The sequence below is a fragment of the Vidua macroura genome, chromosome 4, assembly GCF_024509145.1.
Source record: "Vidua macroura isolate BioBank_ID:100142 chromosome 4, ASM2450914v1, whole genome shotgun sequence".
Classification (NCBI taxonomy): domain Eukaryota; kingdom Metazoa; phylum Chordata; class Aves; order Passeriformes; family Viduidae; genus Vidua; species Vidua macroura.
In genome coordinates this window covers 37,635,749-37,647,730 of record NC_071574.1, presented here as the reverse complement: position 1 = coordinate 37,647,730, position 11,982 = coordinate 37,635,749, and the positions used below count along the sequence as shown (strand labels likewise).

At 51.8% G+C, this 11,982-nt stretch overlaps 1 protein-coding gene and 1 long non-coding RNA gene across 2 annotated transcripts; one reads left to right on the top strand and one right to left on the bottom strand.

Annotated features, from left to right (window-relative positions):
* Positions 1–322: 322 nt before the first annotated feature.
* LOC128805887 (uncharacterized) lies at positions 323–6,085 on the bottom strand. Its single transcript, XR_008436634.1, has 3 exons — positions 6,016–6,085; positions 5,507–5,599; positions 323–444 (listed from the first exon to the last, which is right to left on the bottom strand). It is a non-coding gene; the product is annotated as an uncharacterized LOC128805887 (long non-coding RNA).
* A 973-nt stretch (positions 6,086–7,058) lies between these two features.
* HAND2 (heart and neural crest derivatives expressed 2) lies at positions 7,059–9,382 on the top strand. Its single transcript, XM_053974864.1, has 2 exons — positions 7,059–7,613; positions 8,596–9,382. The coding sequence occupies exons 1-2, from the start codon at positions 7,059–7,061 to the stop codon at positions 8,692–8,694; spliced, it is 654 nt and encodes a 217-aa protein (XP_053830839.1). The 3' UTR covers positions 8,695–9,382.
* Positions 9,383–11,982: the final 2,600 nt, after the last annotated feature.

Here is an 11,982-nt window from a genome sequence, read left to right as displayed (position 1 = left end):
TTTAGCTCCGAACAACGGGGCTTGGCTTTGCAATGAGCCTGCAGCCTGTAGGGCCCTGGGGTCTTACCTAGAGCATCTGATCGCCCCTCTTCCCGGTCACCGCACCAGCCTTTGCTCACATCTGAACCTCAGCCTGTTGATTGTATATATATGTGTGTATGTATATATATAAATGTATGTATACACACACCTGGACGGGGATCAAAATAAACTTTTAGGGAATACCTAATAAAAAGTGAGCATTGTCTCTCCCTAGAGGAAAGAAAAGGTGAGCTGCAGAAAAACAAAGTGTTGACTTAGTAAAATAAGTTCTGCAGGGTGATATAAAGTATTTATTTTTGTTGTCGCATTTACACCCACTCCTTTTGGCCACAGCTCCGTTTCCCTCCAGGTCTGGGGAGGTACATGACATTCACTTCTCCGTTTTCCGGCTTCTTAACTTTCCTGAAAAGAAGAATAAAGAAATTTTTTTTTCCATCTAAAGCGCAGCAAATAAACATTTTGTGTATCCATAAATAGGTTGTATCATCGTATCATCTATACGAACAAATTACGGTATGCGGCCGTGCGTTTCTAGTAAAATCTCCTGTATTCTGTTTACATTACAGCATTTCTGTTTGTAATTATTTTATTTTAATTTTATGTCACTTTTAACACAAGCCAGACCGGTTTTCCCTCCGTGTTTTGTACACAATGCTCTCTTTCTCGATAAGATGTTCTGTCCTATCTTTTCGCTTTTTTCTTTTAAAAAATGTTTATAGTTCCCCAAGAGCAATTCTCCAATATTTCACTCTTGCATTTTAAGGACTTGTCCCTGTCTTGCTTTATTTGTTTGTGTGAAATTTAGTTTGAAAGGAGATCAGAGAGAGCAGGAGGGGTTTGTAATAAGAGAATGACCAAGTGACCTAAAGGCTGATTATATGTCATTAACTGGAGACTTGGTGTATCCAAATTACCAAAAAGACCTCACTCAGCCAGATCAATTACACCGAGATACGCATATAGGAATTGCGGTACGGGCTGATGCTTGCAACAAGTGTGCAGCCGACATTTGTAGGACTCAGCTGCTGAATTTTCGGACGAGCCCGTGTGCTGCAGCCGATCCCAGGCAAGCGGGAGCGGGGTGCAGTGCAGCAGGTATACGGCGCGAGGGACACCGGCAGGACGACACCAACATTTTGGGGCGTGTAGTTAGGGCCAAATTGCAGCTAATTTTCACTGCTCCAGAGGGATTTTTCTCTTAAGCCAAGCGAGGTTGCCTTTGATCTATGAAGGCTTCTTAAACCCCAGCCTCGTTAAATGAAGACTTTCCATGAAGAATGACAATAGAAGTGTTGATTTTTGTTAACCTAAATACAAAACGATGCCAGCCTAGCCGTCTTCTTCCTCCACCGTCTGAACTTCAGATGCTGGACGACAAAATATTCGTTAATGAAGGCAATTACATTCACGAGCTATTTAATCAGAGTCGAGCTCAAGAGCAACTTAAGATGTTCTTTCCCGGGAATACAAACAAATATTAATTGGAAAAATAGCGTGTTTATCTGTATGCGTGTTCATGTTTGTACATGCGTGCATGTATAGGAGATGCACATAACAATTCCAATAAATAGAGACATACTGTGTTCACTGCAGAATTTTGTAAGGTCTTTATTACTATTCTTCTGACAAAGAAGGGCTCTTGGTTGGAACACGTTATGTTTTTCTTTTCTTTCCCTGATTCCTGTCCAGGGTCTAAATGCAACTCTGGATGCTCAGTCACAAATATAAGCAATCTTCGAATAATTGCTTGCACATGCAGTGCTAAAACGTGTAGGGTCCCGCGCTTACTGCCAATCATTGCGACTTACGAAATGGTCAGTGTCTTGGTGGCTTGGGTTTTTCTCATCCCTGATCTTTTTTTTTTTTTTTTTTTTAATACACAACGGCTGCGAGATTATCATGCCTGAAATATGTGGGCGTTCGTTACCCATAATAGCAACGTAAACCGGGGTTCCTTCACCTCCAAGGGCAGCGATTAATTCGGGCCTGCTGGGCCCGATTCCGCCCTCTGCCCTGGGCGTTGAAATACAGGTTGTGTGAGCACAAGAGAGGGTGCAAGCCAGGCCCATTAGGCACAAGTCCTTTTCATTAACCCGCACTGACAGGTTGACCTCCAAATCATATTTCTCCATGCCTCTTTTCAAAAATACCTTTTCTTGAGTGTTTATGCTCTTTCACGAATTCCTAAGCGACGCTCCAAATGCAGGATGCATCTCATCCCTGGGACACGGGATGCTCCAGCATCCCCAAATCTATCCAAGCATGATACCCCTTTCTGATACGTTTGGTCCCGGGTCAATGACATCATGCACTCTATAAATTCAAACCGGTCTCGGCTTTTCAAGCCGTGCACCGGGCGGTTGAGCGATGTGGTGGGCAGCCGGGAGAAAGGAGAAAGAATCGGCACCGCGGTACTTAGGGAGCTGCGGGAAGGAGAGACGCCGAAGGAGCTGCCCGGCCAGGGCAGCGCCTCAAAAGCAAAGTACGGGGTGCCCTTGGAGTGCTTTAGTCTGTCTGATTATTTCTTGGCTTTAATGAAAATTATGGAGGGAGATCTTGGTGCTGCTGCACGGAGCAGGGATGAGCACGTCTGGCGTCGGTACCGGGCACCTCAGTGGTGACTGCGGCTCCCGCCGCTGCCCTGTCCCCATAATCGTCCCACCGGTTTCGGACGCTCCTGAAAAGGAAGGTGCGGTCAAAAAGCAAATGAGCGGGCTCGCTGCCCAGGCACCGGTGAGGCGCCTCTCTGCCCCTGGCCTTCTCCTCACAGGGCCTGGCCCAGTGCAGTGTTCCCAGGTCAGCCAGCCCGGGAGTCCCCAGCAGATGTGGGTTTCCGACCACCCAGCGTCGGCATCTCTTCCCCGCTTCATACGGTTTTCCCCGACTGATTCGGAGAAATTAGCTTAATTTGCAATTTAGCTTAATTCACACAAGCCCGAGGGGGAGAAGGGGGGAGCACAGCTCTATTGTTCTGTTATCCCAACTCCCACCCTAGTCTTGGCCCGGAGGAGAGAAGTGACCTGGCGATAAGCGGCCCGGCGGCGACTGAGCGCCGGGGCAGGGCAGCGGGTGGCCCCGGCGGCGCTGAGCGGGCGCCCGGCCCGCCGCCCCCCGCCGCGGGCTCCGGCCCCCGCTCCCCGGGCGCCGCCGGGCACCCACCGGGGGGCAAGGGCAGCCCCTTCCTCTAGCTCAGCCCAGCGGAGGGCTGCCGGGCTGGAGAGGCAAGAACCGCAGGGCACAACCTAACGATACAGCCCCCACACACACCGACTCCCGAAAAAATAAAATAAATTTTAAAAAGCGGGCAGAGGAAGAGAAAACCAGCCTTGGCACAGTCTCCACCAAAATTTCTTTATTATGGCAAGCTAAGAGAGTCCTGTTTGGCAGCAGAATCCAAATAAATCGCCGCCTAACATGCAACTATTTTGGCAGGGAAATAAAGTGACATAAGACTAGGGTTTCTTTTTATTTTCTGGGGGTTTTTTTCTTGGTTTTTTTTTTTTTACCATATTATTTGTGCACAACAAAAAATTCTAATCAAATCAACAAGTATAAGACTGGTAAAATGATGGTGCTTTTAGCGGACTTTAAGCATAATATTGGGAAAGGTACTTTGAGCTGCAGCGTTTTTCAACGCGTGGATCAAACAGAAAAGGCTACAGCCCATGATGGGAAACCCTGAGCATTTAAAAGCTGAGGGAGGGCAAGACAGTTGCATTTGCTCTAAAAGTCTCTTTATAAAATTCATAAATTACTGCTGGGATAAGAGGGAAATATATATATATATATGTATAAGATCCTTCTGGGTGTTTTATCTAGAGATCCTCTTTCTCCAAAGTTAATTAAGCAATCACGATGCTAGCTTTGGAGATTGGTGTTCTGATCGATATCTCCTGTATATTTTATTACTTTTTCTCTGTCTCATGTTTTCCGTTTCCTTCATCATTGGAGATGTTATCAGAGCGGCCGTAGTGTCTTGTCACAGAGACTGTCACAGTTGCAGTCTAACCTGCAGTGTATCGGAAAGCTCGTACACAAACAGGGAAAGTGTAAAGAAACACACGCCCGTTTGCAAGCCAGTATAACTTTCCGGCCTTGACAATGTCCACTTCTTCTTCCCGTCAAGAATATATCGCAGCAAAACAAAGCTGGAGAACCGCGGCAGAAACTGGGTGGATTTCCAGGCTGCGCCCTGCAGACATATCATCCCGAGCGGCGGGGGCACGCTGCCTGGCCGCTCCAGAGCTCTGCCTGCACGGTCTGCCCACGGCCTTCCTTACATTTAAAAATCCACACTGCAGACACATTCTTTCCTTGGGATAACACAATATCTACATGTGTGCTTGTGCATATATAGATACAGATACCCATCAGCTGGCTACAAGCGTGTGTACGTATACGATATATGTGTATATACACCAATTCTACATCTGGACTAGTTTTTCACTTTCGTACTCAGTTTACACCCAGACGCTCACGCATATGTGTATATGCTTATAAAAACCTACGCCTGCATGTCTGTGCTCCGTGCACGTCTCCTCTCCAGGTCCGACTCTACACTCCCCGTCTTGCCGAACCGCGGGGCCGGCACTCTTCCTCGCCTTTAGTATTTCCCCGACGAAGCCAGCTCCCGCGTACCGCAGCAGGCTGCTCCTTGGCGGACGGCCTCATCCGTGGAGACCGTTCACTGCCTGCAGGGCATTCCTCGCCGAGAGCCGGCAGACCCTCTCGCAAAGCCTCCGGGTGCCAACAAGCCGCCGTGAACCGTCGGCAGCCCTCTCCAAGCCGGGACCACCCGAGCTCAGCCTGCCTCCTCTCCCCTCTCGACGCCCGCATCGAGTTGATTTTCGCCCTCTTCCCACCACCCAGTGCTTCCCCCGAGGTATCCCCACAGCCTCTGCAGAGGGGCCAGAGAGCACATTAAGCTACTGCAGAAAATGGACCACAGTTCTTGCTGCCTTCTTTCGCAGACTCCTCCATCTCTGTCTTTCTCTTTCTTTAATTTATGACCTCTCAGTTCCTGTTGACACAGTTTTCCACACTGCCTATATTGCAGAACTGCATTACAATATACGCCGAATCAGCCTAGGTGTCAGCCAGAACAAATAAGGGAGGGTATTTAGTATTTCGTAGCTATTTAGTAATGCTCGGCTCCATTTGAGGATGACAACAAATGCACCTCGCCTCCGAGTTATCCATGAGTTACAGCTTGAGATTCATCTTTCTTTTGTAATATCTTCAAGCTTACTAAAGCAAAGCACATAAATAGCTACAGGAGATTTCCTCCTTGGCCTGGCTGTTAAGCAAACATTTAACTACTCCCTTTCGATAACTAAACCTGCTTTCTGCAGATGCTGGTCCTTTTTATTGCAGAAGCAGGAATGCTGAGAAATATTTATATATTTGTTAGTAAAATCTAGAAAATTAGCTCGGAACATGCTGTAAAAAATATTCGGTTACTTACCGATCATACCAATTCAAGAAGCATGAAACCGATTTCAGGCGCCCGAGTCCCTCGAGTGAAGGCTGGTGGAGATGCATAGGCGCAGGCAGTAAGCTGGAAAAGAATCAGAGTCGGACTTATTGTTAATGTCTCAAAACAATTCTTTCAAAATCATCCCCGTCCAAGCCCCGAGCGCTCCTCTGCCTCGGTCAGCCAGGAGGCGCGCAGCCCGAGCCAGCCCGAGCCAGCCCGGGTCGCAAGCCGGGTGACAGGCAAGGCAGAGCAGCTTCGCCTCCCTCCTCACTGAAACTAGTGATCTCGTGGTGTGTATTAACCAGCAATACGAGTATAAGCCGGAGCGCTGCTGGGACATGCCTGTCGCAATCGGGCATCCATGAAGTGCCCTCCGAAGCCGGTTTTATTTGTTCCTCTACCGGACCGCCACAAAGCACTTTTGCCAAAGCAACCTCAGAGTCTATCAAGCTCTCACATTGACTTTTGCCAAGAAACTTTTTGGATCCATACTGTACCTGGTTTGAGATTATCCGATATTTAAGTTTTAACGAGTTTGTAGGGGGCTTTTTGTTGTTTGGGTTTTTTCTTTTTTTTTTTTTTTCTTTTTTTTTTATGCAGATTTTACTGTAAGGCATCTGCTAAACACTTGCATTAACCTCTGCCTCCATGATAATTTTTCCCCCCTTGTTTTAATTACATTAGGGATGCGGAGGGGCAGCCAATCCTAAAAGAGGAGCTCGGCAATTAGCAGAGCGAACATCAAAAAGTTTTATTGCGGAGGGCGGCGGGCTCCGCCCCCGCCCCGGCCATTGGCGGCCGCCGCTTCTGACGACATATATTAACCCGAGCGGCCCTAAACATGTAGCTGTACATGGAGATCGGGCCGGGGAGCCCTGCCAGTGCCCCGCGCCGCGCCGAGCCCCGCCGCCGCCCGCCGCCGCCGCGCCCGGCCGAGCGGCGCGGATGCCCCAGAGGAGCGCCGGGGCGCTGAGCCGCGCGGCGCGGCGGGCAGCGATGCGAGCGCCCGCCCAGCACTGACGGCCCCGCCGCCGCGCAGGGCAGAGACAGCGCCGCCCGCCCGCCCGCCCCGAGCCGGGGGCGCATGGAGGGGGGCCGCGTGTAAGTACCACCCGGCCGGGCCGCGGCGGACTTGGCGAGAGCGGAGGGAAGCAAGAGGCGAGGAAGATCCCAAGCTGGGAAGCCAAGACACTGTTTTGGTCGACATCTCTCCATAGATTTTTGGTTGTTTGTTTGTTTTTTTTTCCTTTTTTTTCTGTGCGCGCTTCCTCGAAGACCCGGCCCCGGGCGAGGAGGAGGAGGAGGTGGAGGCACAACGCATGAGCGGCGGCGGCGGCGCCCGGGGAGGGGGGATCGCTCGGGCACCCGCGGGGACTCTGCAGCAGCGCCCTATGGAGAGGCAGCGGGCAGCGGGAGAGTGCTGAGGGGTGAGCGGCGGGCAGCATCTCCCGCCGCTGCGACGGGGGTGGGGGGCGGGCGGGGAGGGGAAACCTTTGTTTTGGGGCCCGGGGGGCGGGGTGGGGTGCTCTAGGGAGCGGGGATGAGTCTAGTGGGCGGCTTCCCCCACCACCCGGTGGTGCACCATGAGGGCTACCCTTTCGCTGCCGCCGCCGCTGCCGCTGCCGCCGCCGCCACCCGCTGTGGCCACGAGGAGAACCCCTACTTCCACGGCTGGCTCATCAGCAGCCACCCGGAGATGTCCCCCCCCGACTACAGCATGGCTCTGTCCTACAGCCCTGAGTACGCCAACGGGGCGCCGGGCATGGACCACTCCCATTACGGGGGGGTGCCTCCCGGGAACGGCCCGCCCGGGCTCGGGGGGCCCCGGCCGGTGAAACGCAGGGGCACGGCGAACCGCAAGGAGCGGCGCAGGACTCAGAGCATCAACAGCGCCTTCGCGGAGCTGAGGGAGTGCATCCCCAACGTGCCCGCAGACACCAAGCTCTCCAAGATCAAAACCCTCCGTCTGGCCACCAGCTACATCGCCTACCTCATGGACCTGCTGGCGAAGGACGACCAGAACGGGGAGGCGGAGGCTTTCAAGGCAGAGATCAAGAAGACAGACGTGAAGGAAGAGAAGAGGAAGAAAGAGCTGGTCAGTGCTTCGGAACGGGACGGGGCGGGACGGGGCGGGGGAGCAGCGGAGGGGAGGCTGCTCGGTCGCCCTCCGGCGCCCCATCCGAGCGCACCCGGCTCCTCGCCGGGCAGAGTGGCCGGGGAATGTCCATGCGGGACACCTCGGTCCCACCGGTCCCTGACCGTAGCTGCGGGCCAAAAGCGGGACCGCGCACAGCCGCGAGCGGCCGTCGGCGACCGGATCCGACCCGGAGGCTGAGAGCAGCCGCGGGGAAAATTCTGCCACATCAGAGCCCCGCGGGAAGGTTATTCCCGGGCTGCTGCTTGTCCCGTATCCCAAACCGTGATCTCGCAGGAGGCAAGCCTCTGCTCTCTTAAATGAAAATGTGGAGGCATGTTTACCTGCTAAGCCCAGCCCAGCTTTAAACCTTCGGCAAGTACGAGGTTCGCAGCGAGAGGCTTTCCTGCCTCTGCGCTCGGCGCTTCAACTTTTTTTATTTTTACCGGGAGAGTCGGTTTAGGCCAGGCAGCGCAAGCCCAATTTCGTGTAGGCCCCACGGCGTGCTCCCGTGTGGTTCATTCCCGCATATGTTACTGGCCGCAAGTCCGATGTTTTGCCCCGGTACGTGCTGGTGCCCAGCTTCTCCGCGCACTCAGGGAGGGAATGGTTTAGAGGGGGCCTTATCGTAATCCCCGTAGATGGCCGGCGCTTCTCAGCCTCCAGCCCGGCACTCCGGCTGCGACAGAGCAGCGGGGTGGCACGGAGCGGGAATAGGCCTCCGCCGCTCCTACGGGCGCGGCTTCGCCGGCGGCGAGATCCCGTGGAGGTCCCCGTTATGTCTCTTGAAGCCCGTAGACCTCGATGAGCTCGGGTCTCCTCGTAGTTTTCGATCGCGAAGCAGAGCAGATGCGACCTAGAAAGGGGAAGAATATATCTAACCTTTTTTTCTCTCCTCTCCCCCTTCTGTTTCTCTCTCTCTCCTCGCATCCTGTCTCCCCAGAATGAAATCTTGAAAAGCACAGTTAGCAGCAACGATAAGAAAACCAAAGGGAGGACTGGCTGGCCGCAGCATGTCTGGGCTTTGGAGCTCAAGCAGTGAGCACGGCAGGACTGGAGGAGCCGTCCTCTTAGTCTCGGTAGTGAGCTCTCCTCTGAGGACTCTTTGTATTTGGAATAATCCAGTTTATTTATGTGCAATTTCTCCCCCAACCCCCCAAAATGTGGATATTTGAAGGAGAGGGAAAAAGCATTCCATATATGAAGAGGAAACTCCAGCTTGGTAAGGGGTCATGTCTCTAAATGTTTCGTGAATGTTATTTGCTCTGTATAAAACACGTGGGGAAAACAGAATCATAGAAAAGGAAAAAAAAAAAATCCCTCCCTGGCATTAGTGTGTATGTGAAGTGTATCTTTAATACTTGGCCTTTTGGATATAAATATTCATGGGATTATAAAGCTATATTTCAACAGAAGCAGTTGCACCAATGTTTCGATTGACTCGGTATTTAGTGTTGTAATTTTGTTGTGGTCGTTCAGTATTTGAAGATGTTTTCAACAGTTATTGGTTATGTGCACTTCCGTCCGTAAGGGAAAAAGTGGAATCTAATTAATATTGAAGGTGTAAACGTTGTAAGTACTCAATAAACCACTGTGTGTGTTTTTTACAAAACGAAAGAAAAAAAAAAAAAGAAAAAGAAAAAAAAAAGAAAATCCAAATCTTTTTATGTTTTATACCTCAAAATGTTTTGAATAACAGCGTTGTTTATGGCTTTTTTTTCATAATATTTAAAATATTCGGAAGTAAACTAAATTATAAAGATGGCTCCTAATTTTATTTTTAAACAAGTGACTGAATGAAAGGAGGGGGAGAGGGAGGGATCTCTCAGCCCCGTGAGTGTTGAACAGAAACAGGCAGTTCATCTGAATAGGAATTCCTTGTGGTGGTGTTCTCCAAGCAGGAGACCTACTGCGAACGGGAAATGGACAAGGGTGCAAACCCCGGGCGGGTCAGGAAGAGCAGAGATGCGCGGTTTTCGTGCCGTCGGAGCCCGGGCGGCGGCCGTGCCAGGCGCGGGCCCGGAGCGGGGGCGGCTTCCCGGAGAGGGGCCGGAGGCAGACCAGGGAAGCTGGCGAGCTTTGCTCGGAGTGATTATGTAGCAGGTAATTTTACGTCAAGGAAGAAAGAGCGAACAAGGCAAGGGATTTGCGGGGGTCTAGGGAGGAGGTGGGAGGGTGTGCTGTAGGGAATATGTAAGATTTACAATGAGCTACGATGAACTTAATATTAACTTTTAGGAACTTTGTGGTTCCTAAAAGTCTCCTGGGTTGCACGTTTCCAGTACGCCACAGCAAGTAAAATTATTTTTAACCTTTTTTATTCAGCTGCAAACCGTAGCAGCCCACTCTCTGGCTCTCTTTAGTACACTCATTGCTTCACCAACACGATCTCTCTTCCCTTAAATATTTCGCCCCGTCTATCGACTCCTTTGCAAGGATCCTGGTGCCAGTCTGGTGATTTTTCTGCTCCCCAGTACCGGGGCGAGCTGCAGAGTTCAATGCTGGGAAATGCATGGCATCCTTCTGTATCATAGGCACGCAAGGAAAGAATGAAAGGTTTTCACTGAAGGAAGCTGGTCTAGGTATTTTTTGTCCATTCCTGATTAAGGTCAAGGTTTTCCACCTTTTCCATAATAAAATTAGGGCTCGTATTTTAAACTTTTTACGTAACTCACCTCTACTTAAACCAAGCTGGGTCTTTCTCCAGGTCCAGGGCTGCATACCTGCCGGCCTTCCCGTGCCACCGCGCCTAAGGAAGTGGTTCCCAACCAGACCCAGCAGTAAGCGTAGGTAGATGGGCAATTGCCCATAAAAAGATAAGGGAGCCCCAGCGCCGTTTCGCCGCCCCTGCTGACAGTGAGGAGGTTGCGGGGTTACAACAACCAGACAAAAGTGATGTGCCCTCCCTCCCGTCGGGTCAGGCAGCCCGGCTCTGCTGTCCGGCGTGGGTCTGTGTTTACAGACACTTGCCTCTGTTTATAACACTTGGAGAGAAGAATCTTCCCCCTTGTTTGCTTTTCCTTGCCTATTAGCTGAACAGCTGATGAACTGGAGCTTCTTGCAACTCTGCAGTCCCTGCTCAAATAATTTTTTTTTTTTTTTTTGGCACAAGAAAAAATAAAAGGGGTGAGGGGTGGCTGCGAATGCTGAGGTAGGGCATACAATGGGCAGCCTCTCTGCAGATACTGTGTCTTCCCTCGACCGAGTCACCGGGTTGCAACTCCCCCGAGGGATGCGCGGTAGGGTCGGCGGGCGGCTCCGATATCCAATCTCCGAATCGCCTGTCCAGTAGTTCCACATTAATAATCTCCCGGTATTGTAACGTCAGTTCATCAGAACCGGGAGCCCCTCTGAATCCGCTAAGGAGGATCTCTTTTAATTGCTCACTAACGAGGATGTTGGTATTTTCTCAGGAACAGCCATTCCCGCAGCTAAATCACAGGAGCCCTAGACAGACCGGAGCCGACAAAAATGTAGGTTTTGACGTTAAAAGCTAAATGGGGAAGCAGAAGGTAAATTGATGGTAGATGGGGATGTCAGTGCCCTGGCCTCAGCTCTCCGCCGGCGGAGTCGAGGCCTGATAACAGCGGAGAGCTGCGCTCCGCATCCTGCCTGCACCCGGGGGCATCGGCGTCCCGTCGATCTGTCGGGTAATTCCTCGAGGCCAGAATATTTTTGGGAGCTTTTACCGAGGTTAAAGGCACGTAAGAGGAAGGATAGCAGCCTTTCCCACCCTGCAACTTTCGTCTGTGGGTGTAGGGCGGAAGAGAGCAGGGAGGGCAGAGCGGAGAGCAGCCCGGTCACTGAAGCCCTGTTCCCTCAGATTGGCTCATGAATCCGTGTTTTAGGCTTGTAGCCCCGTTTCATGGCTAAGGGAGCGAGAGCCTCTGCTCTCTTTCAAGAGAACACAGTATTTTGATTTTTTTCTCGCCTTGAAAAGGAAGAGCGACAAAACTCTCCCGAGTGACGTCCCGCCTCTCCTTCCCTCCCAGGGAGCGCCCCCTCGGTTCCCCGGGGTGCGGGCCCAGCTGCAGACCCGAAACAGCGCGGTCGCCCCCTCGCAGGGAGGCGAGGACCTCCCCAGCGGCTGCGTGTCCCCTGGGAGCCTCGAGGTAGACAGCAGCGTGGATTTTTAGAGCTTGTCCGGATTTTGGAAAGCGGGGACGCAGCGAGGGGCCGGGTCTGTGCTCCGCTGCTGGCAGCGAGTCTATCAGCCGCTGGCAGTACTGAGTTTTGGGGGACTCTGCAACATGCGGGACCTCGTTGCTATCGGATGTGTATGCCATGCCTACACTCTGGCAAGCAAAAGAGAAAAAAACGTGGTGAGGCT